This window comes from Notamacropus eugenii, chromosome 1, assembly GCF_028372415.1.
Source record: "Notamacropus eugenii isolate mMacEug1 chromosome 1, mMacEug1.pri_v2, whole genome shotgun sequence".
In the NCBI taxonomy this organism is placed as follows: Eukaryota; Metazoa; Chordata; class Mammalia; order Diprotodontia; family Macropodidae; genus Notamacropus; species Notamacropus eugenii.
In genome coordinates this window covers 126331263-126356506 of record NC_092872.1, presented here as the reverse complement: position 1 = coordinate 126356506, position 25244 = coordinate 126331263, and the positions used below count along the sequence as shown (strand labels likewise).

The 25244-nt window shown below is 40.9% G+C and overlaps 1 protein-coding gene across 4 annotated transcripts in view; it reads right to left on the bottom strand.

Annotated features, from left to right (window-relative positions):
* The window catches only part of SNX1 (sorting nexin 1), a 63476-nt gene extending 39686 nt beyond the window's left edge, over positions 1-23790 (bottom strand). For 2 of the 4 annotated variants that reach the window (XM_072613575.1, XM_072613567.1), the window contains exon 1: positions 23474-23760. In XM_072613575.1, coding sequence (XP_072469676.1) covers positions 23474-23638 — 165 coding nt within the window. In that variant the 5' untranslated portion in view covers positions 23639-23760. Of the gene's footprint in view, positions 1-23473 lie in introns of all 4 variants that reach the window. The other 2 variants (XM_072613593.1, XM_072613585.1) reach the window with 2 other exon arrangements.
* Positions 23791-25244: the final 1454 nt, after the last annotated feature.

The window sequence follows — 25244 nt, the reverse complement described above, 5'->3', positions numbered from 1 at the left end:
ATAGAAGAGTTTTTTGACCAATCTAAACCTTATTCTTATGACAGTTTTCCCAGATATACTGTCTACGGACCAAGGTAAGTTTCCAAAGGATGGCTTTAGAATGTTTAAGTCTTTCTTTGTACAACAGAGGGGGAAGGGCATCAGTGACCAAAGAAGGCCATGATTAGACATGTTAGAAAGTGTTCTTTAAACCTTTTTGGGTCTGTTTTTAGGACAGGGACGTTAAAATGTAAAAGCAGAAGAGTTCAAGTTCACTCAGGAAACCTGACAAACTATAGAATTAAAACTTGTCCACCGAAGTTGAATCCTTCAAAGACCATTCAGAAATGTGTGTCTGCAGAGCACTAAAAGAGATGGGCAAGGTCCCTGCTTTCATGGAGCTTAAAAGTCTGGTAAGTGGATACATAAATAAATAACACCTAAATGCATCAGAAAAACAAACAAAACAGGACAAAGTGTAGCAGCAAGCACCCTAGCATACCCAGGATGACCTGCTACCAGATTCTTGGATCTGCTTTTCTAAAAGGAAAGCAACTTTTGAGGGGTTAACAAAATGATATAAAGACCAACAGACAGGGTTTCCAACTGTCTGACCAATACATACATACATGGTTACCAGACAGAAAAGCACCAACATCTGGGTTTTCACGGGGTGGGGGGAAGGCAGGGCTTCTTAACCCTTATGAGCTACCCAGAGTATCATCTGGCACATGAACCTTCTTCCAAAAAGTAAACCTCAAAGCAAAACCTCACCTTAGAGTATTTATACTTTTCAGAGCAGGAGGGTCAGAGGGCCATCACAACCCTCATCACCCAAGGTGTGGACCTTCCTACAAGTCTTCCCTAATCTTTCCTTAATGGGTGGCACCTGAGGCCTATGAATGGGCTGGGGAAGATCTAAAGATCTCATTAACTCTCATTAACATTACAGGGGAGAGTATAGATCCTCTGGGGCATGAGTTAAAAAAAAGTGATTCTTTATGGGGTTATAACAGAGCTAGACTTATTGATACATTTACAATTCCAACATTCTTCTGCCTTGATTTTTGTCAATTCTATAATTATAACCTTATTGCATAAGACTAGGGTTATTTCTTTTATGCTATAAAATGCCATTTTAGAATTTTAGAACTGGAAGCTACCTAGTTCACCTAGCCCAACTCACTCATTTTACAAATCAGGAAATTGAGGATTAAAGAAGAAAAAGTGACGCGCACATTTACAAACTCAGTAAATACCAATGCCAGAATTTGAACTTAGATGTTGATGCCCAATCTAGTGCTCTACTATACTGTGCTGCTTCCCCCCTTCCAACAAGCCATTTCAGAAATCAAATGGACAAAGTTAATGCATCTAACCTATATAATGTATGTAATAATTTGGGGTGGGGGTGGGAGGGACTCTGGCTTGCAATTTCTACAACCTAACTTCCAGATGAAGAAAACCTTTCTAGAAGGACATGAGGAGAAGCATTCTATAACTTACAGTCTTGCCCAGGATACTGACAGGTAATAGACAGCACAGCATAACAGACAACCTATACATCAGAAGGACTTGAACTCAGGTAATCCATTACACCAGGTTAACTTTCAATCTGTGCATTATTCATTAGAACATCAAATAAAGTAATTAATTCTCATTTCACTGAGAACTGCTAAACACATAAACCCCAATGTTTAAAGACAATGATAAGTCAGCAGGATTCCCTCCCATGGGAAGACTTGCTTTTCAGCCCAAGAAAGATGAACATTTATTACAAAAATGTTACTGTTCTTTTATGTAGAGATTAGCTGTTCTTAACTGAGGAGCAACAAGTAAGGGTTGTCTGAATCACCTGGTAGTACAATATGCAATGGAAACAACCAAAATAACATGGACTTTTAGTGATATCAGAGACTCGAGAAGTCTTCTGATCTAGCTCTTTAATTTGATTGTTTTTAGGCTGTTAGCTCAATCAGATTTTAATGAAACCATACCGCTGTAGTAATGAGTATAAAACTATTGCCAGGGATCAGAAGACAGTAAAAAGAATCTAGTCCATCCTCAGTCAATAAGCAATCATCATTGTACCTACTACATGCTGAGCACTGTACTAAGTCCTGGGGATTCAAAGAAAAGGTAAAACCAGCGTCCTTGCCTTTAGGGGGCTCACACTTCTAAGGGGAAAGGACAGTAAGCAAACAAGTATGTACACACAAGGTATAGAGAGAGGAGGCTGAGGAGACACTTTGAAGGCACTCCCAGTGGGGTGGCAGGGAGAGGCTTCCTGCATGAGGCCGATTTAAGCTGAGTCTGTAAGGCCGGGGAAACCAGGAGGTAGAAGAGAACATTCCAGGAAAGCAGGAGATCAAGCAAAAAGGCAGGGATTCTGCAGACAGCAAAAGAAAGTCAATGCAGCAGGAATGAAGGGAATGTGATATAAAAAGAATGGAAAGGTAAGGAGCGACAGGGTGAAGAGTTTTAAATGCCAAGCAAAACACTTTGTATTTGATCCTCAAAGTAAGGAGGAGTCAATGGGGATTGATGGAGGGAAGTGGGGTCTGTGATGGTTGAGATGGGCTGAAGTTGGGAAAATTTAAAGTGGAGAGGCCAACCAGAAGGCTTCTGAAACAGTTCAGGCATGAAGGACTGAAGGCCTCTACCAAGCTGTGTGGAAAGAACAAGATATATATGTATATATATTCCAAAAGCAGAAACAACAAAACATTGCAACAGAACGGATATGTGGGGTGAGTAGGCATTAAGACTATAAGTCTAGGCGATTGGGGTGAAGGTGGTATCCTGAGGAGGAGTAGGAAAGTTGGTAAGTGGGAAGGCACAAGGGGAAAATCTGTCTGCTTTAGACATGTTGCATTTGAGACACCTACAGGATATCCAGTTCAAGAAGTTCCAAAGGCAGTTGGTAATGGGAAAATGGAGCTCAGGAAATAAGGGCTTAGCATATAGATCTAAGAATCATCCATATAGAGATAACTGAGCCCACAGAAACTGATGAATCACCAAGCAAGACTGTACAGCAGGAGAGGGCCGAGGACAGATCCATGGGGGACATTCCCACAGTTATAAACATGACATAGATGAAGATCCAGCAAAGCAGACAGAAAAAGTGGTCTTATTAATAGGAGAAGAACCAGGAGAGAGCAATTCACACAAACCTAGGGAAGAGAAAATTTCCAGGAGAAAATGGTGATCAAAAGTTATAAGAAGGATGAGTACAGAGAGAAGGCCATTAGATTTGGCAATGAAGAGATCACAAGTAATTCTGGAGAGAGTAGTTTCAGTTAAAAGATAGGATCTAAAACAAGAGGATTTAGAAGCAAATGACAGCAGAAATGGAAGCACCCAACGTAGACAGCTCACTCAAGAAGTTTAGCCAAGAAGAGGAGGAAAGACATAGGATGACAAATCAAGTGAAAACCTTCTAACGTGGGGAAAGTGATTGGTTTGGAGACAGCAGATAGGAAAAGATTAAAGAGAAAGTAGAGATGAGAATAGACAGCAGGGATAGGATAAAGGGTCCAAGAAGTTAAGAGAAAGAAGACAGCAGGGAAAGATAACTAAGTGATGCAAGAAAAGGAAGAGGGGAAAGAAAGATCTCTTGGTTAATGACATCAGTTCTGGGGGTGAAATATGAGGTGAGTTCCTCAGAGTCAGGGTACGGGGGGGAGGATTGAGGAGGAGTGAAAGCCACTGTAATGAACAAGGTAACAAATCGATGAGGGAAGTGTAAAAGGATTGCATTGCTACAGCAAAGGACCCAGTTGAGATTATGTATCATAAATTTTTAGCCGACCCAGTCAGCAGTTTCATGATTTTCTCCAGCTCCTTTCAGTAGCACATGAATAGGAAAAAAGAAGAGCGAAAGCGTTAGCAGGAATAGTCAAGGTCTAACCGGCAGTAGGTCACAGAAGGACAAGGGATTAAAGCAGGAGCTCTTAAGTGGGGTCCACAGACCCTCAAGGTATCTCTGAATAGATGTCAGGGGGTCTAAGAACTTTGATAGGAAAAAACTACATTTCCATATAACTGGTTTTTATTGCACTTTATACACTTAAAACATTATTCTGAGGAGTGCATACACTTTACCACACTGCCAAAGGGGTCCATGACACCAATAAAGAACTGGATTAGAGTAAAGAAGATAGTGTAGAACCAAACTGTTTCACCAAAGGGTTGAGACAGGGAAGGGGGGGGGGGGGGGGAGAGAGAGGGAGAGAGAGAGAGAGAGAGAGAGAGAGAGAGAGAGAGAGAGAGAGAGAGAATAGCTAGAGCAGGGGCAATGGTCTGTAAAAGAAATCAAGGGTGGAAGGACTGGAGGCATCTGAGGATGAAGAACTAGTTCCAGGGTCATAAAGAATAAAGAGCAACAGAAATGGCAAAAGCTTATGATCAGATAAAAGAATTTTAGAATTTAAGAATATAAGTGCAATCCTTCTGGATGATGGCAAGAGAAATGATATAACTATTCCTGAGGAAAGTAGAGGTTACAGAATTTAAGTAGATGAGGAACTAGGAAGTTAGCTTAGTTGAGGGATGTGCCCCAAGATGAAGGCAGGAGTTGGAATGAAGAGAAAGACTCTGAGCCAGGCCGTGAACTACATGAGGAAGAACAACATTCTCGTCTTACACTAAGAATGGAACCTGTAATGAATCACCCACTGTCCGGGTATTCCCTTGAGCCTTATAGCATTACATTTTGGCTACAAAATGAGGACTAGTATGTCCCAAATGATAAGTACCCCAAAGAAAAAGACCTACTTGAGCCACTTTATAATATAAGAATTTCAAGTTAATCCTCTCTTATCTTCCCTCTCCACTGACTCCTTCCTACATAACTGCAAAGAGGCTCTGGTCACCACAATCTAAAAGGAATAAAAAACATCCAAAACCCTTTTCATTTTACATCAGATTTCTTAAACTTCCTGGAAAAAGTGCTCCACACTCCATGACTTCACTTCTTCACCAACTGTCCTCTGTAACCCTTTATAATTTGACTTCTACTTCAGAAAGATCATTCTACTCACACAGCTCTTGGAAGGTCACTGGAGCCTCCCCATATCACCAAATCCTTTCATTCCTTTGTAGGAGTTCACTTCCTCCATGTAAAGGATATTCTCTTGGCTCTAGGGACAATCAATTTTTGGTTCTAACTGCAAGTGAAGTTTCTCAAGGTTGTTTTTTGACCCTCATTGCTCTCTAAACTGTTTGTTGGTAATCTAATTCCCAAGACTTCAACTATCCTCAACAATTCATACAATGACAACAATACCATGAAGAGAAACGGAAAGATTAGAATTCAGGTAAGTCATGAGTCCTAAGGACTGAACATACAATAAATACCCCACTAACTTCCTGCCAGGGATGATGGAGTTAAAATGCACACTACTTCATATATTTTTGGATGTTTTACTGGAAAATGTGTATTTATGAAGTTTTAATTTTTCATTTTAAAAAACTGTTCAATGGGCAGTGGAGGTAGATAATAATAACTTGTAAAAATAAATCCATTTTAAAAAATCTATCTCTAGCCTTGATCTTTCTTGATCTCCAACTGTGGTACCTGGATGTCCCTCTAACCCCTCAACTCAATGTATCTAAAATTGAATTTATTATCCTTTTCCCTAAATCAGTCGAACTCCATCATTTCTATTACCAATCTTATGAGACTTGCTTAATTCTTCCTTTTTTTAAACTAAATTTTAATGTTTTTCAATCCCTAAAAATCCACTATCTTTCCTTCATACCTCTTCCAATCTCTATTGAAAAAGAAAGAAATAAAATTCATGTTATAAGCAAGAACAAGCATACTTCAGAGATAAGAGATTTGGTTCTAGACCATTCCAATATTACAATAAAGTGAATCACATGAAATTTTCTGGTGTTCCAGTGCATATAAAATTCATATTTACACTATGTTATAGTCTATTGAGTGTGCAATAGCATTATATCTAAAATTTAAAAAAATGTATATACCTTAATTTAAAAAGACTATTGCTAAAAATTGCTAACCATCATGTGAGCCTTCAGCTCAGCCATAATCTTTTTGCCCCCACATTGATGGCTGCTGACTGATCAGGACGGAGGCTGCTGAAGACTGGAGTGGCTGGGGCAACTTCCTAAAAAAAGAGAACACTGGCCACACTGATTGACTCTTCCTTTCATCTGAACACTTAGAGGCCACTGTAGGGTTATTAATTGGCCTAGTTTCATTATTGTGTCTCAGGGAATAGCAGGCCCTGAGGAGAGAGGGGGGAGGAGGGGAATGGCTGGTCAGCAGAGCAGTTAGAACACACACTTATCATTGAAGTTCAAGTTCACAGTCTTTTATGGGCACAGTGTGTGGTGCCTCAAAACAATGACAACAGTACCATTAAAAATGACTGTTCACAGATCATGGTAACAGATATGATAACAACGAGAAAGTTTGATGAAACATTGCAAGAATTACCAAAATGTGACAGAGACAGGATGTAAGCTCATGCTACTGGAAAAAGTGGTGCTGACAGATTTGCTTGTACAGGGTAGCCACAAACCTTCAATTTAAGCAATATCTGTAAAGTGCAATAAAATGAAATATGTCTGTAATTGACTCTTCCTTTTCCCTTCCTTTATAGTGGATAGAAGGTTGTGCCCACATTTAGAAGCACTAAGTTCAAATATGGCCTCAGTCGCTTGTTAGCTGTGTGACCTTGGGCTAGTCACTTAACCTGTTTGCCTCAATCCTCAAAGGTAAAATGGAAATCATAATAAACAGCATCTACCTCACAGAGTTGTTATGAGGATAAAATGAATAGTACTTGTAAAGCACTTTTCAAATCTTAAAATATTTTAAAATAATTTTAAAATTAAATTATTTTAAACATAAATTTTACTTAATTAGTTAATCATTAAATTATTTATATAAATATATAAATCATATACATAAAAATCATTTAATTATTAAAATGTAAAAAATTAAAATATTTTAAATAATTAAAATTATCATATTGTGCCAATTCTACCCCTACAACATCTCCTGTATCCCCCTCCTCCTCCCTTTTTTCATTACTACCACCCCACCATGAGTCCAGGTAATCACCACAGTAAGATTCCAAGGTGATTCGGGTTGTTCCTGTCTTCTCCAATCCATTTACTGTCAGCTCCATTCTCCTTATGCATATCTCTGATCACATCCCTTCTACACTCAAAAATCTTCAGTGGCTCCCCAATGCTTTAATCTCTTTGCCTAGCATTTGTGGCCTCCTATTATCTGGCATCATACTGCATTCTAGCATTACCTTAGTTCTCCATCACATTCTACTTTCCAGATAAACTGGACTGCTCCATTCCTGGAACATGGCTTGTGCTTTCTTGCCCAGGTGCCTTTGTTTACAATGTTTCATATGTACCTACAATTTACTCCCTTCTCACCTTCCAAGGGTGAGGAAGTGCCTCGAGGCCATACGTGACCCTCTAGGTCTTCAAGTGTGGCCCTTTGAATCCAAACTTCACAGAACAAATACCCTTAATAAAAGGATTTGTTCTGTAAAACTTGGATTTGGTCAAAAGGCCACATCCAAGGACCTAAAAGGCCATGTGTGGCCTTAAGGCCACATGTTGCCCATCCCTGCAACTATCAAATTTCTATCCATTTATTAAAGCCTTCCTTATATCACTGTTATTACTTTCCATTCTCTGGTCTCCCATAACATTTTGTTTCTTAACTCTCCACTAACTTTAGCACACAATAGTATCTGTATGTTATGCTCTCTATTGTGTGTGTGTTCGTCCTTCGTTGCCAAAGAAGACCATGCCATCAGAGAAATAATGACATAACTTGCACTTGACTTTGTTTTGAGTGAGGGAGGGCTGTGCAGCTCACCAGCCTCACTTCTCCTCCAGAGCCATCTGAATCCAGTAACCAGATATTCATCAGGATAACTGGAGATGACCCAGGATGAGGCAATTGGAGTTAGGGGACTTGCCCAAGGTCACACAGCTAGTGAGTGTCAAGTGTCTGAGGTGAGATTTGAACTCGGGTCCTCCTGACTCCTGCACTGGTGCTCTATCCACTGCACCACCTAGCTGCCTGCTCTCTATTAGTCAGTGGCTCAACAGGCATTTCTTTATTAAGCACCTGTTACGTGCCTGGCACTGTGCTAAGTGCTGGGGATACAAAAAGAGACAAAAGAGTTCCTGTGCTCAAGGAAGCCACAATCTAATGAAGGAGATAACATACAAGCAAACATGCACAGAGCAGCTATAAACAAGATAAACAGGAAATAACTAGCAGAGGGAAGGCACTAGAATTAACAAGGAAAGGCTTGGAGGGATTTTAGTTTACATATCAGATAGTATCAACTATAAAAACAAGTGGTAACCCTACTCATATAAATTTAGTATCTCCTCTCGTACCTAGCATAATCTACTTCCCACCATTCCTTGTTTAAAAGGCAATACCAAACAGGGTGAGAGGATACCAGTGTTTTAATTAATGATGATTCAAGCTTGTTCATCAGAAGAACTCTTGAGCCTCAGGGTCTGTCTAGCTAGAAACAGAACTGAACTTCCCCATTAATGTGCAGAGTATTAACTTATAATTAACATGCCAATAATATTAATTATATAGTTAACATATAATTATATGATAATATAATTAAGATCACAGTCAATATATAGTATCTAAATGAAAACAATAATTAATGAAAGCAACCTAGGATGAATAAAGACAATAAAAAAACTTGGTATAAAATTTGAGCAATAGATAGTATCAATACTATACTAATTTAATATTTATATAATTACAATTTAATAGAAATTAAAAGATAATTTGTCCCATGGGAATAGTGAACTAATTATAAATTAATATAGTATTTGATTGTTTATCCCTATTATACAATGAATAGTTTACTTAGAGTAGCTTGTTAAATCAAATTCAAATAATCAAATAAAAAATTATCAATACAAAAAAAGCAGTTAAATTTTCAGAAAGTGGTCCTGTGTGTGTACATATCCCCATCTACACACAGAATGAGAAACTGCTGTTCCTAATACATGGAATGAGAACATATATGCTGAATATGACAAATGGGCAGTGTATTTCTACAAGTAAGTTCTGCTTTGAGGTCTGGCATGCTTAAAACTTATTAGAGCTTCAGAGAGGTTTCAAAAACGTTGGCTTAAGCCAGAGAGGGGGAACCTGCTACTTTAGAGACCACATGTGGCCCTCTAGGTCCTCAAGTGGCCCTTTGATTCAGTCAAAAGGTTGTAACCAAGGACCTAGAGGGTCACAAGTGGCCTCTAAGGTCACAGATTCCCCACCCCTTTATCCCTAAAGAAACAACTTCAGCAGAATGAAAAAACATTGATTTAAACTATAGTGAATAAAGCCAGGGAATAAATATTTTCCCATCTCTTTTCTATTTTTTTTTGATCCCCTATATAAAAGGATAAAACAGTTTTTTTCACTCCTTTAAGAGGTAAGATTTCAGTCCAAGACAGCCATTTTTATGGACCAAAGTTTATTCTTTTAATTTTTTTTCAATGAATAAAAATCTATTTTATCCTTTAACATCCATTGGGAAAACAAAAACAAGACCCTTATAACAAATATGCAGTCAAACAATACAAATGCCTGAACTGTGGGGCAATAACACTTGATTTTTTTTCCTCAAATAATAAAAATCTGCCATATCTGGGGGAGGGGGGAAATATAACTGAATCTGCATTCCTGGTATGCAGACACACCATTTCATCAGGAGTCCTCTGGAATAATGGCTGGTCACTACATTAATCAGAGTTCTTAAGTCTTTCAAAGTTTGTTGTCTTTAAAATGCTGCTGTTACTGTATAAATTGTTCTCCTGATTTTGCTCACTTCACTTTGCAACAATTCATTCAAATCTTTAATAGGTTTCTCCGAAACCGCCGCCTTCATCATTCCGAATATCCTAGTAGAATTCCATCAAATTCATGTGCCAAAATCTGTTCAACCATTTCCCAATTTGTGGGAACCCCTCAGTTTCCATCCAATTCTTTGCCACTGCAAAAAGAGCTGCCATAAATATCTTTGTACATTTGGGCCCTTTCCTCTGTCTTTGCTCTCTTTGGGTTACAAGACCTAGGAGTAGTAATGCTGAGACAAAAGGTATGCCAAGTCTTATGGTTTTAGGGACACAATTTCAAAATCGGTGCTGTGATTGCCGGCTGACACTTTCTACAGCTGGACCAGTTCACAGTTCCATCAAAAGTGCCTTCATGTCAAAATAACTCTGAGGTACCCCATCACACCTACCAGACTGGCTAACGTGACAAAACAGGAAGATTATAAATGCTGGAGAAGATGTGGGAAAGTTGGAACACTAATGCCTTGTTGTGGAGTTGTGACCTGATCCAACCATTCTGGAGAGCAATCTGGAATTATACCCAAAGGGCTATAAAAATGTGCATACCCTTTGACCCAGCAATACCACTTCTAGGCCTGTATCCTAAAGAGATCATAAAAATGGGAAAAGGAACCACATGTACAAAAGTAGTTCCTTTTTGTGGTGGCAAAGAATTGGAAATTGAAATCCGTCCGTTGGGGAATGGTTGAACAAGTTGTGGTATATGAATGGAATGGAGTACTACTACTATTGTGCTATAAGCAACGATGAGCAGGTGGACTTCAGAAAAACCTGGAAAGACTTCTATGAACTGATGCTGATTGAGGGGAGCAGAACCAGGAGAACATCGGACACAGTCACAGCCACACTGTGAGATGCCTGACTTTAGTACAGTGCCTGTTAATTATTATTATCACTGCTATTGTTACTCCTTCACCTAAACTGACAGAGTCTAGTTAGTTTCTTAAGTAAGGCTACAAGTGTTATGAAAACATTCTTTCCATTATATGATACTAATTCGTTACTCAAAAGACTGAAGCTGGACACCCTGAGGGAGTTTTCTTTGCTTAGGAAGCATGGATGCACATTGCTGCCCACAGGAATACTCTTGAGTCACCACCCTGCAAGGTTTCACAGTAATATTCTTCTGCAAAGCTCTCAAACTCAACAATTCTGCTTTTCTGGCTCTTATTAGGCCCTGGATATGACTCAAAAGTCATTTACTGGCTTAGTATCTGACATTTTTACTGCATCCAAGATACTTTAAAAGGACATTTAAAAAATTTCATTTCACAGAATCACAGAATTTTATAGCTGGAAGGAAATCTCAGATATAACCTATTCAACCCATACCTTAAAGGGATCCCAACTACAACATATCTGACAAAGGATCATTCAGTCTCTCTCTGAAGACCATCAATGAGGAAAGCAGCTCATTTCATTTTTGGACAACTCTAATTATTAGGAAATTTTTCCTAACATCAAGCCTAAGTTTGCATCTCTGCATCTTCTACCCATTATTCCTGGTTCTGTCTGGAGGCCATCTCCAGTCCTGATCTACATCTTGCCATTGGACCCAGATGGCTCCAGAGGAGAAAGTGAGGCTGGTGACTCTGCACAGCCTCCCACACTTAAATCCAATTCACTTGCAAGGCATGGCATCACCTTCCTCATGTCATGGTCCTCTTCAAGAATGAAGGACAAACAACCATTTGGTTCTCTCCTCTGGAGTCATACATTGTATGCCTCCAAAGATAGCTATTAAGTTCCACTTAATTGTCCCTTCTTCAGTCAGTCAGCAAATGTCTATTAAGGTCCTACTATGTGCCAGAAACTCTGCTAAGTACTGGACACGCAAAGAAAGCCAGTCCCTGATCTTAAGGAGCTCAAAGAGTAACTGCGGAGGCAACATGAAAACAGTGAGAGTTGATCCTCAAAATTTGCACATTTAACTTTTGCAATGTGAAGCATTTACATGATTTTATTAGTAGCTTCATTTTCACTTTTGCATTGGCCTCTGTGCATATTTTCAGCTATGCATAGTACAGAAAAAAAGGAGAGGCCTGATGTATGCAAATCTGTGGGTTAGCTGGCATCCTATAGCTGCTTCATTGATCTGATTCACCACTGCTGTAAATCTGGAGTGGAATAAGTGATGTCAAGACCTTGCCAGTCTCAGGTTCCTCCATAATAAGCAACTCAAGCCCCTGCAATCCAGGGGGAGGCCAAGCTAATAAAAATGACAATTTTACCCAAATTAATCTATTCAGTGCCATACCAATCAAATTATTAAACATTATATATAAATTATTTTATAGAGCTAGAACAAAATAATAACAAAATTCACCTGGAAGAACAAAAGATCAAGAATATCAAGAAAATCAAGGTAAAAAAAAAGCGTGGCCTGACCATGTACAGATCTCACACTGTCATACAGCAGTAATCCAAACCTGCCCAGTACTAGGAAACAGAGGGGTGATTCAGTGGAATAGATCAGGTAACACAATACAATTGCAGTAAATGGCCAGAGTGATTGAGTATTTGATAAACCCAAAGATTCAAGCTTTTAGGACAAACTCATTATTTGACAAAAACTGCTGGGAAAACTGGAAAACAGTACGGCAAAAAGTAGGTAGAGACCAACATCTCCTACCACATCCCAATATAAGGACAAAATGGCTACAGTGTTTACATGTAAAGGGTGATATCAAAAGCAAATGAGGAGAGCACAGAATAGTTCACCTGTCAGATCTGTGGATAAGGGAAGAAATCAGAATCAAACAAAATCTAAAGAGCTCTACGAAACATAAAATGGATAGTTTTGATTGTATAAAATTAAGAAGTTTTTGCACAAACAAAACCAATGCCAATAAAATTAGAATGAAAGCAGAAAACTGGGGGGATTTTTTTTTTTTTTACAGCAAGTAACTCTGATAAAGACTTCATTTCTCAAATACATAGAGAACTGAGTCAAATTTCTAAGAATAAAAGTTATCCTCCAAATGACAAATGGTCAAAGGCAGTTTTCAGATGGAGAAAGTTATCTATAGTCATGAAAAAATGCACTAATGCACTATTGATTAGAAGAATGCAAATTAAAACAACTGTGAGATACCACCTCAAAACCATCTGAGTGGCTAATACGACAAAAAAGAAAAATGACAAATGTTGGCAGGGAGGTGGGAAAACTGGGACATTAATGCACTGTTGGAGGAATTATGGAGGAATTACGAAGTGATCCAGCTACTCTGGAGAGTGATTTGCAACTATGCCCAAAGGGCTATAAAGCTGTGCACACCCTTTGAGCCAGCAATACCACCACTATGTCTGCATCCCAGAGAGTAAAAAAAGAAAGGGGAGAAAAAGGGGTAGACGAACCTATTTGTACAAAAATATTGTGGCAGCTAAGAATTAGAAATTGTGGGGAGCCCATCAATTGGGGAATAGCTGAACAAGTATATGATTGTAATGGAACATTACTATGAGAAATGACAAGCAGGATGATGTCAGGAAAAAAACTGGACTTACAAGAACTGATACAAAGTGAAGTGAGCAGAACCAGAAGAACACTTTACACGCTAACAGCAATATTGTATGATGAACAATTGTGAAGGACAGCGATTTTCAGCAATACAATGACGGAAGACAACCCCAAAGGATTCACGAGGAAAAATGCTTATCTGCCTCCAGAGAAAGAATTGATGCCATCTGAATACAGACCAAAGAGCACTATTTCTTTCTTTCTTTTTTGTTTGCATTTTCTTGTATAATATGGTTAATATGGAAATATTTTACATGAAATGTATAACCTATATCAGATAGCTTATTATCTCAAGGAGTAGAGGGAAGGAAAGAGAACTAGAACTTAAAACTTAAAAAAAAAACAACCAAATGCTAAAAATTGCTTACACATGTAACTGGAGAAAATAAAATAAAAATGATAATGTCCTTGAAAAAATAAAGTCCTAGCCACCTCTTTTTTGGTTTTAAGAGGGTAGCTAAGGTGGAAAGGTCTATAGTAGTTTTCAGCAACCTCTAGGAAAAGATTATAGTTTCTGGTGATCACTGAAACCTAACTCACTATTTCCCACAGGTTCAATGTATCAACATTCACATTTTTTTCTTTCTCACCATTTTCTAGGAATGTTATCCCTGGGAAAGCTGAGGATGGATTTATGTACATACAAAATACACACACACACAATAAACTGGAGATAATCTCAGAGGAAAGCACTAAGATTAAGAAGGACCTGGAAAGGTTTCATGTAGATGGTAGGATTTTAGCTGTAACCTGAAGGAAGCCAGGAAGGCCAGAAATGGTGGAGCATATACAAGGGTAGAAATGACCAGACTTGGTAACAGAGTGGATGTCAGAGTAAGAGACAATAAAGTGTCAAGGATGACACCTAGGTTTCAAGCCTGGGGTATTGGGGGGACAATGGTACCCTCCATAATAACAGGGAAGTTTGGAGGAGAGGGAGATTTAGAGGGAAAGACAATGAGTTCAGTTTTGGACATGCTAAGTTTAAAATGTCCATGAGACATCTTGTTGGAGATGTTTAAATAGCCTGCTGGAGATGCTGGTCTAGTAGTTAGGAGAGAAGGCAGGGTTAAATAAGTAGCTCTCAGAATAATCAGCATGAAAATGATAACTGAATCCTTGGGAGCTGATAAGATCACCAAGAGAAAAAGGGAGCAGAGAAAAGGAAGAGCTCCAGGACAATTTGTGAGAGAGAATGAAGCATCCACCACTAATGGGCAGATAAGATTCAGAAGGAGTTACTTGAGGGAGGCTTAGAGTAGTGTCATGGAAACCTAGAGAGGAGAAAACATTAAGAAAAAGAGGGCCATGAACAGTACCAAAAACCAGAGTGGTTAAGGAGGTTAAGAAGGACTGAGAAAAGGTCATTAGGTTTGGTGATTAAAAGCTCTTTGGTAACTCTAGTGAGAGTAGATTCGGTTGAGTGTTGGAGCTGGAAGCCAGACAGCGGAGTTAAGAAGAGGAAAAGAGGTAGAAGCAGCCATTGTAGATAACAAGGAGTCAGCCACAAAAAGGAGGAGACAGGGGGCAAGAGCCAGCAAGGATAAATAGAAGTGGGCAGTTTTTTAAGGATGGAGTCTACATGGGCATGTTTATAAGCAGTAGGGAAGCAGCCAGCAGATATGGAGAAAATGAGAAGAGGGATAGTGAAGGGAGCAACAGGTTAGAGAAAATGGGATGGGACAGGATCTCATGTTTGTAGAAGAACTTGCCTTGGCAAGGAGAAGGGCCTCAAGGAACGCACACCCTAAGAAGTCAGCTGTAGCACAACACAAGGACAACTGTTTAAATCGGTGAACTGACCCTGTCAGAGCCCCAGGGAAGCCTCCCAAATGACGAGAGGATAATCACACTGGTTTTTAAAAATGAAACTGGCATATTTGGGCCATATTCAAGGAATATTCAACATATTTACTCTTTAAGGTGGGAGAACAACCCCTTCATACATCACGCTTCTTCAACAGTTAATGTGAATAGATGATATTAGCTTAAAATTCAAGATCCAAAGAGACTGGGAATTATCAAGAATAGACCATATTTATACACTTTATAGATTTAGAAAGCACTTTACATAAGCTCTCATTTGATCCGCAAAAGAATACTATGAAAAGGTAGGTCAGGAAGTTGCACCATTTTATAGACAAGGGAAACCCAAGCTCAGGAAGGTAAAGCAGCTTGCTCAAGGTCCTGTAGCTATCAAAGCAGCAAAACTGATCACTGAACCCAGTGATCTGCCTGAAAACCCAGTGTAATTTCTGCTCTACTCCAGATGCCTGCCCCTCATCAGGATTTGGGTAGGTTTATTGTGGATTTGTGAATATGGTTAAATATTCAAAACATTGTCTACTACATCTGATTAGCAGGTAGCAGGAAAAGGAAGAGATAACAAAGGAGGAAGATTTGAACATGGGCTAAGATATTTAGGGAAAATTCTACCCACAAACTCATTTGTTTTCCATTCCTTTGTATGGCCTGTCCCCCATTCCTAGAATACACTGCCTCTTCACATCCTCTCAGAATCACTTGCTTCCTTTATGACTAAACTCAAGCACCTCCTACATGAAGTCTTCTCTAATTTCTCTATTAATATCTTCCCTCTCTCCCTCCCCAAATTACTGTGTGTGTGTGTGTTTATGTGTGGTCTCCTAAGAGAACGTTGGATCCTTGAGAGCAGGATTTTTTTAAAATGAATTAACTTATTTTTACTTTTCAATATTCACTTCTATAAGCTTTAAATTTTCTCCCCCTTCTTCTCCTCCTCCCTCCCTCCCAAGATGACAGTGTGCAATCCAATACAGGCTCTACGTATACATTCTTATTAAACATATTTTACTATTAGTCATGTTGCACAGAAGAATTAGAATGAATGGGAAGAACCATGAAAAAGAAAAACCAAAACAAAAAAAGAGAGTATATGGTATGTTTCGATCTACACTCAAACTGTATTTTTTTAAATTTCTTTTTGGTTTTCAACATTCACTTCCACAAGTTTTAAATTTTCTCTGCCTTTCCCCCCTCCTCAAGACTGCATGTAATCTGATATAGGTTCTACATGTAAATTCCTATTAAATATATTTTCACATTAATCATGTTGTATGGAAGAATTAGAACAAATGGGAGGAAGCATGAGAAAGAAAAAAACCCCAAACCAAACTTTGGTCTATATTCAAACTCCACAGTTCTTTCTGTGGATGTGGATGGCATTTTCCATCATGAGTCCTTTGGAACTGTTTTAGGTCACTGCATTGCTGAGAGGGGCTAAGTCTGTTAAAGTCAGTCATCACGCAACGTGGCTGTTACTGCGTGCAATGTTCTCTCGGTTCTGCTCACTTCACTCAGAATCAGTTCATACAAGTCTGTCCAGGTTTTTCTGAAGTCTGCGTGCTCATCACTTCTTATAGCACAATAGTATTCCATTACATTCATATACCACAACTTGTTCAGCCATTCCCCAACTGATGGGCATCCCCTCAATTTCCAATTCTTGACCACCACAAGAAGAGCTGTTAAAAATATTTTTGCACACGTGGTTCCTTTTTCCATTTTTATGATCTGTTTGGGATACAGGCCTAGAAGTGGTATTGCTGGGTCAAAGGGTACGCATATTTTTATAGCCTTTTGGGTACAGTTCCAAATGAGAGCAGGATTGTTAAAAAAACAAACAAACCACGTTATATCATGCACCTAGTACAGTGCCTGGAACATTGTAGGCACTTAATATGGTCTTGTTGAATGATGATACATGAATAAGATGGGTCACTAGGTTTTCTTCTATTTTCTTTTTAAAAATAATACTACTGGAATTTTTGGCTAAAATGCAATTTAAATAAATAATTTAAAGAATTATAGTAGAGTGTTTTTATACTACAGTTTCCCTAAGATTACAGAGTCCCAAATTAAAAGACTATTATATAGTCATTTTATAAATGGGCCAAAGAACACTTAATGAAGTAGTATTGCGAAAAACACATATTCTCAATGAATCAGGAAAAAAGCTGAAATTCAATTAAAATCTGCAGTAAAGGCAGAATGCTGCCCTAATATAATGATTGTCCACTTTACTAAGAAAAAAGTTTCCAGAAAAAAAAGTAGTTTATTTTCAGAGCAGCTCTAAAGAGGTGCTCCTGACCACAAGACCAAATGTACAATCAGTTTGTCATAGCCTTATGCCCCTGATGATTTAACAAGCCTGGGAGAAACAAACAAACAAATAAAACAGAGAAGAAAAATGTCTGAGTCCAGTGTCTTTCCTCAACATTAACCACAATGGTGAAGTTATTTGAACTGCCGTGAAAACTGAACAAGCGTAAGAATATAGCAAATCCTTACACGTCACAGTAAACATGCCAGAGTCTGACCTAACTCCTGAAAGCACATATCTATAATTTGTTTCAAACCCCTGGGTCCTATCATCACCCATCTTTACAGGGAGGCAGTGTGGGACACTAGAAAGAACACTGGCTCTGGTGTCATATCTAGAGTCTGAAAGACATAAAACTGCTTGTTTCTCTGCTTATATTTTCTATTACTCTATGAGTTTAAAACATTTTACAGCACGAAATGATATACTGGATGAAACAACTTTAAAATAAATTTCAATTTACATATTTTTAATCACCTACATTTTCCATTTTTTCTGTTTCCCCTCCCCAGAGAGTCATCTCTTATAATAAAGAATAAGAGAAAAAAATTAATAAAATTAAACAATACATCAGAAAAGCCTAAAGCTGCTGCAGGGTTCCACCTAGAGAACAATAAAGGATAACGAAACAAAGGAGAAAATTATTTGCTGGAAGTCTCCTCCATTTGATTTGAAATTCCTCAAGAGAAGGGAACATCTGTTACATTTCTTTGTAATCTCTCAGTGTAGTGTCTGGCACAAAGTAGGTCCAGAAATTCCTAGAGCATACCCAGAAACAGCATACTGACTAGATCCTCCATGATCATTGTTACAACACTATGTATAAGTCAGCCTGAGGACACAGACCTGATTTCCGAGCCAGGAAGACTTTGATGTTTACTTTCTTCTCCTTGATACATACTGGCTGTATGACCCTAAGAGAGGCACATAAACTCTCAGTGCCCTTGGTAACTCTGAGGCTGGAAGTTGCTGCAACAGGGCCAACCTGTATTTTAGTAGAGAGAGTTTCCTCATTTATGAGCCCCCTATTCCAATGAAATCATAGTCTACTTCTTATCCCAGATACTATCTCATATTCCTGTGGGGCAGCTAGGTGGTGCAGGAGGACCTGAGTTCAAATCTCACCTCAGACACTTCACACTCACTAGCTGTGTAACCTTGGGCAAGTCACTTAACCCCAATGGCCTCATCCTGGGTCATCTGGGTCAGTATTTGGTCACTGGATTCAGAAGGCTGTGGAGAAGTGAGGCTGGTGACCTGCACAGCCCTCCCTCACTCAAAACAAAGTCAAGGCAAGTCATGTCATCATCTCTCTGATGGTGTGGTCTTCTTCCGCAAGGAAGGATGAACACACACCCTGACTGATCTTATTTAGTAGTATAAAGTAAGGCTAGAGTGATAGCAGAAGACCTTGACTGCTGGGTAAAGGGTCTATTTCTACCTTTTAGCATATACCTACTTCAGCAAAGCAGGGAAGGTGCTTTCTGATCTCTCTTCTTTGGAACCAGATTTGGTCATAATTTCACACCTTTCAACTACATTTGTGTCGCTGCTGCTCTTCTTCCCACTTTGGCACTTATTGTGGATACTGTTTCCCAGTTCTGTTTATTTCATTTTGCATCAGTTCTTAAAAGTCTTCCTCTGCTCTCTGCATTCATTACAGTCATCATTTCTTTGGCACAGTGATATACCATTACATTCATATACCACAAATATTTGTCCACTAAAATGATGAACACCTACTTTGTTTTGAGTTCTTTGTTATCATAAAAAGGGATGCCATAAATATTTTGGTATAGGTGAGACCCTTCTTTTTAACATTAACCTCCTTGGGGTTTATGCCAACAGTGAAAATCTGTGGGTCAAAAGGCGCTGCATACTTTAACTTTCTTCAATAACTACAAATTTCTTTCTAGAATGGATAGACAGACAACTTCACTAGTAATGAATTAGTGTAGTATTTCTACAGTCCCTACAACCCTATTTCCTAGATGTGGTGATTAATAGCAACAACTATCACATTAATGAGACGGAAATGACATACATACTATTATTGACAGTATGAAAATTGTACAGGCCTAAGATGCATTATCTTTTGTCAACTTACCTTTCTAATTATACTCTGGCCCACATGGGATACCATTATTAACTAAAAAAGTAACCAAAAAACAACACAGATAAATTTGTTGTAAGATGACTCCAATTCAACCAACACTTATTAAATACCTACTATGTGCAAAGTACTATGAAATAAGACAGAAAGAGAGAGAGAACGTACATAAATACAAGGCAAAAACGTAAGAAATGCAAAGCAGAGGCAGGAACAAGATGATTTGAGAACTCTGAGATCACTTTCAGATGGGGAGCAGATGAGGAGGAGTTTAATCCAGAAAGAATTCCTGGAGTAGACAGCATTCCAGTTAGGTCTTGAGGGAATGAATTTTAACAGACTGGGGATGAAATTTTTGTTCCAGGCCTGAGGAACAACATACGTAAAAACTGGGGGATAATAGAGGGTCAAAACAACAAAGAATGAGAGAATGTAAATGACAATGGGTAGTTTGTGGTTTTAACTAAGGCTGGAATGACAGACTAGAGCCAGACCATGAAAAGTCTTGAATATCAGATTATGCTTCTGAGTAGGTTATCAGACAGTTTAATAGGAATATTACTCAAAGAGAAGTGTGAAGGATGGACTGGAGGGATGCTATTAGATTATTTATCAGATTATTACAATATTACAATTATTACAATAATCCAGGCAAGGAGGTAACAAAAACCTAGGGTGGTTGTAGTGAGAATGGAAAGAAGCGGACATATGTGTTGATACTGCATTCAATGCGTATGGCCACTGATTGAAAGTAGGGTGTAAAAGAGAAAGAGGAGTCAAGGACTAATCTAAAGAAGACAGCATGGTACACTGGAAAGAATACTGGATTTGGAGTCAGAGAATCTGGGGATGAATACCAGCTCTGCTACATACTTCCTGGGTGATCTTGGGGAGGTCACTACAGCCTCTCTAGGTCTCAGTCCGTAATAGGAGAGTGTCTGAACTCGAAGACTTTAAGGTCCTTTTCAACTCTTGATCTATGATCCTAAATAGAAACATTGGCAGAAGCAGCACTAGAAGACAAGGTAGTTGAGTTTGGGACACACTGAGATAACTTAGGGACAGCAAAGTGGAGATTTCCAAATGCCTCCAGGGGACAATAAAAGACTGGAGTGGAGATAAAAGAGATAATCTCTGTGCCCAGAGATAATAACTGTGGGTAGATTTGGAGGACATCTGCATTTAGGAATAAGAGGATAAGAACCTAATAAAAGAGGCAGAAAAGAGAGAGGGGGAAAAAGAACCACAAGAGTACAATGGTGTAGTGGGAATTCAAGGGAGAACAGTAGCAAGAAGGGAATGCTGAATGCTAAAGAGGTCCAGGTTTAGGACTAGTAAAAGGCCAATGATTAGATGTGGCTAAAGGGCCACAAGTGACAGAAGAGAACATGTCCAGAAAGGTGGTTAAGGACAGAAACCAGACTGAAACTGACTGAAACTGTCAAAGGACAGTCTTCTTTCTATAAATTTGGAAGAGAAAAGGAGGAAAGGGGGAAACTATGGGTGGTAATAGTACACACAATGCTCTGGAATGAGGGAATCTAAGTTCAATTCTTGCCTCTGATGTTTACTAACTATAGACTTTGGGGGAGTCACTTAACCTGTTTGGGCCTCAGCTTCCTCGTTTTTAGCCTTTCTGGGGTCATGGACTGCTTTAGCAGTACAGTAAAGCCTACTGATTCGCAGAATTTTATATGCACGCAATCAAACAGGATTACAAATGAAACAAATTTTATTGAAATAGAGTTATAACACCCAAGTTTATATCTCCACTGAAATCTATCCATAGACCCCAAAGATAAGAAAGAGTCCCTGATCTAGAAGATTTCTGAGGTTCCTTTCAGATCTATGATCCTATAAAACAGAAAAAAATAATATCATAAGGCAGAGGTGTCACACAATACCACTGCAGAATCCTGCTCAAACCAGATTAAAATATAATTAGAAATATTTGACAAAATAAATACAAATTAATGTTAATTTCTGGTTTTCTAAGTCAATGTGAGGGCTTCCGGAATCCATTTCCATTTGAGTTTGATACAACTGTTTTAAGGGGACAGCAGAGCCAAAAGAGTAGTTTTTTTACAGGAAAAGATACATAGTTAAATCTTCCTAAGTTTGGATCAAGAATACTAAACATATAGAGTATTATTTTTTTCCAGAAACACCAAAAGTTAATTCGGAGGCAAAAACCCCCCAAACCAACCCTTAGTAAATCAGCCTACATTTTAATTCTTCAGTTTCTGTGTACTTTATCAAAATTAGGGAGAGTAAAAGCTAAACAGTTCAGTCAAGACATGTTGATTATGGGGAAGCTGTAAGAAGCTTGAATTGGAAATGTGGTTTATTAGCTTAGTCTAGGATGCCAGGATTCTAGAACATCCACCAATACACATGTAGGGGAAATTTTCTACAGAATTCATCTCTGGGCTGAAAAGTCTGGGGACTAAAAAAAAGAACACTTGAATGGTGAACCATCGAATGTGTACATTCACATGGGTGAATGCAACAGGCTTTCCATAGCTCAAGTGTCACTCAGTCAATGAGTGCCAACTGTGTGCCTACTAAGCACTGCGCTAAATAAGCGCATACAAAAAGAGGCAAAATATAGTTCCTGCTCCACAGGAGCTCATAATCAAATGGGGGAGACCACATGCGCACACACACACACATATATACAAACAAGCTATGTACAGGTTAAATAGGAAATAATCATCAGAGGGAATGCACTGGAAGTGGAATTTTAGTTGGCCAGAAGACAGATAAGGAGTGGCTTCGTACAAATTAAGACTGAAGTAGAAAGCTCTGACGATGACTTCTAGGTGGCATTTTAGTTACCGTAGCAACTCGTTTCCCCTGAATCAAAATTCTAAGTAAATTTAGTCAAGCTTTCTGCGGTAGAATAAGGTCACCCAACGCCCCCAGTTTCAGTCTGAGATTAGACCAAGGATTGTCACAGAGCTGGCCCGGCGCTTTGGCGGCTCTGTCCCCACGGAATCCTGGTCCCCCGAACCTTCAGCAGAGGGCTCCCCCAGATACACAGCCCTTCTGGGGATATGGCTAACCCCCACCTGCTTAGCGCCGCTACAATACTTCAAGCCTGGAAAGTTCTCCAGGATCTGCGTCCACTCACTCACCGGGCACCCTACACGTGTAAGGGTCAGGTTGGGGGCCGGCAGCCCCTTTCTGCCCCGTGCAGGGACTCCCCCCGCCCCCAGGCGGCTCCATTCATCACTAAGTCCATGGGCCGCAGGACCCCCGGCGAGGCCCCGCCAGTGTGGGGAAGGGCCCCAGGGCGCCCCCCAGGTTCAGCGCCCCTCTCTGCGCCGTCCTCCCCCACCAGGGAGCGCTTCCCGTCCGGCGGACCCCGCCTCTCACGGCTCCGGACAGGTCTCTGAGAGGTGTTTGCTGACTGACCCCCAGACATCACCTTTCGGGGCTCCGGGAGGGGAAGAGGGCGCTTCCACACCGGGATCCCTCGTAACCCACAGAGCCAGGCCTGTCCGCAGGAAGAACCCGGCGGCCCCGGGCTCCTCCCCCCCAGCCAGGGGGGGATAACCGGCTCCTCCGAGGCCCGGCCCCGCCGGCCTCTGCCCGGCCCCCGCCGGCCTCTCCCCAGCCCCGAGGGGCGGACAATCCGACGTCCCCTACTACGTTCCGGGGCCTCCAGCCGAGGCCGGCAGGGAAGCCACAGGGGGCTCCAGCATCCCGCTGCCCTGAGGGGCGGGGCCGGGCCCCGGGGCTCCCTCCGCCCGACCTCGACCCCTCCCCCGCCCCGGCCCGGAGACTACGGCCAGGCCCAGCGGGCCCCGCGACTCACGGCGGCTCCCGTGAAGATGTCCTCGCCTTCGGCGTCGCTGTCCCCGGCCTCGAGCTCCGAGCCGCCCCCGCCGGCCGCCCCCTCGGGCCCCGGCGGCTCCGGGATCGGGAAGGGGGGAGGGAGACGCTCCGAGGCACTACAGCCGCCGCCGCCGCCCGACGCCATCTTCCTGCACCGGCGGCGGAAGCCGCAACAACCAGTTCTGGGAGGAAGCCCCCGAACAGCTGCGAGCCCTCGCTCGGGAGGGGAGGGAGAGCGACAGCGAGGCGAGGACCCCGGGACCAACCGCTGAGCCGCGGCAGAGGGGCGGGAGGGCGGGCGGGGAGGAGCCAGGGCCGGGGCGGGGCCAGCGGCGGAGGGGCGGGGCCTGCCCGGAGGGGCGGGGCCCGCGGCGGAGCCCGGGGCGCTGAAACCAGACCCTGGGCTCTCTGCGCGGGGTGGAGAGCTCAGTCACGAGCTAGGAAATTGTTTTTTCTAGGAAGTGGCAGAACTCCGGAGCTGGAATTCCTTCGGGTCAATAAACATTCCCTAAGCCCCGCCCTGGGGATCCCAATAGAGTCTGCCCTCAAGGAGTTCAAAGTGTAATGGGGGAGACGGCCTACAAACCAGCCATCTACGGGACACATGGGAAATAATTAACCGAGGGAAGGCTCCAGAATTAAGGCAGTCAACATTTGTTAAGCCAGGAACTGTGTGGAGGACTGGTGTTGTTGAGTTCTGTCCCACTCCTGGGGACCCCATGGCATCTTCTTGCCAAAGGTACTGGAGCGGTCTGCTGTCTACTTCTCCAGCCCATTTTACAGATGAGGAAACTGAGGCAAACAGGGTTAAATGACATGCTCAGCTAGTGTCGGAGGAAGGATCTGCATTCATGAAGAGGAGCCTTCCTGATTCCTAGCCCAAGGCTGTTCTAACCCTAACCCTAAATCCATTTTGCCACCTAGCTGCCCTGTGTTGAGGATACAGACCCCGAAGATAATCAGTCCTCAATGAGCTCACAGTAAAATACAGAATGCAAAAAGAAATATACAAATGAGCTATGTACAGGATAAATGGGAAATAATTAACAGAAGGAAGGAACTAGAATTAAGAGGAGTTGGGGAAACATGGGATTTGATCCAAAGGCTCAGGAGGGTGGCTCACACTGTTAAGACTGCAGAGGACAGAGCCTTGTAGAGAGGCAGAAACACCCCCATAGCTGGAAATAGAAGTATCAGGGGAGGTTGTGGGGGCATGATGTCACTGAAACTTGTCACAAGGAAAATGTAGGGGAAGAACAAAAGGGAACCAAAACTGCTGAAGGCCTTTATCCCCTCATGTCAATAAGTTCTAAGCTCCATAAGGGTGTATATTTTCAGAAAAGGAAGGGATCCTGGAGAACATCTAATCTAATCGTTTTATTTTATAGAGGAGGAAACTGAATCCCAAGGGTATTAATTAATTGACACAAGTTTGCATAACTAATTAATGGAGGCAGTGAAGTGAGTGCTGGGCCTGATCAGGAGCACCAGAGTTCAAATGAGACTTCATACACTAGCTGTCTGACTCTGGGAACCACATAAATTTCCTCATCTGTAAAATGGGGATGATAATAGCACTTCCCTTGCTGTGTTGGTGTGAGGATCAAATAATAGGTGTAATGCATTTAGCACAGTGGCCAGCACATAATAGGCATTCAATAAATCCTTATTTTGTTCTAATGACACAACTACTTGCCCTGGCTTTTTACTTCCTGCTTTTTCACCTATCCCATTGGCTACTCAGAATAGGG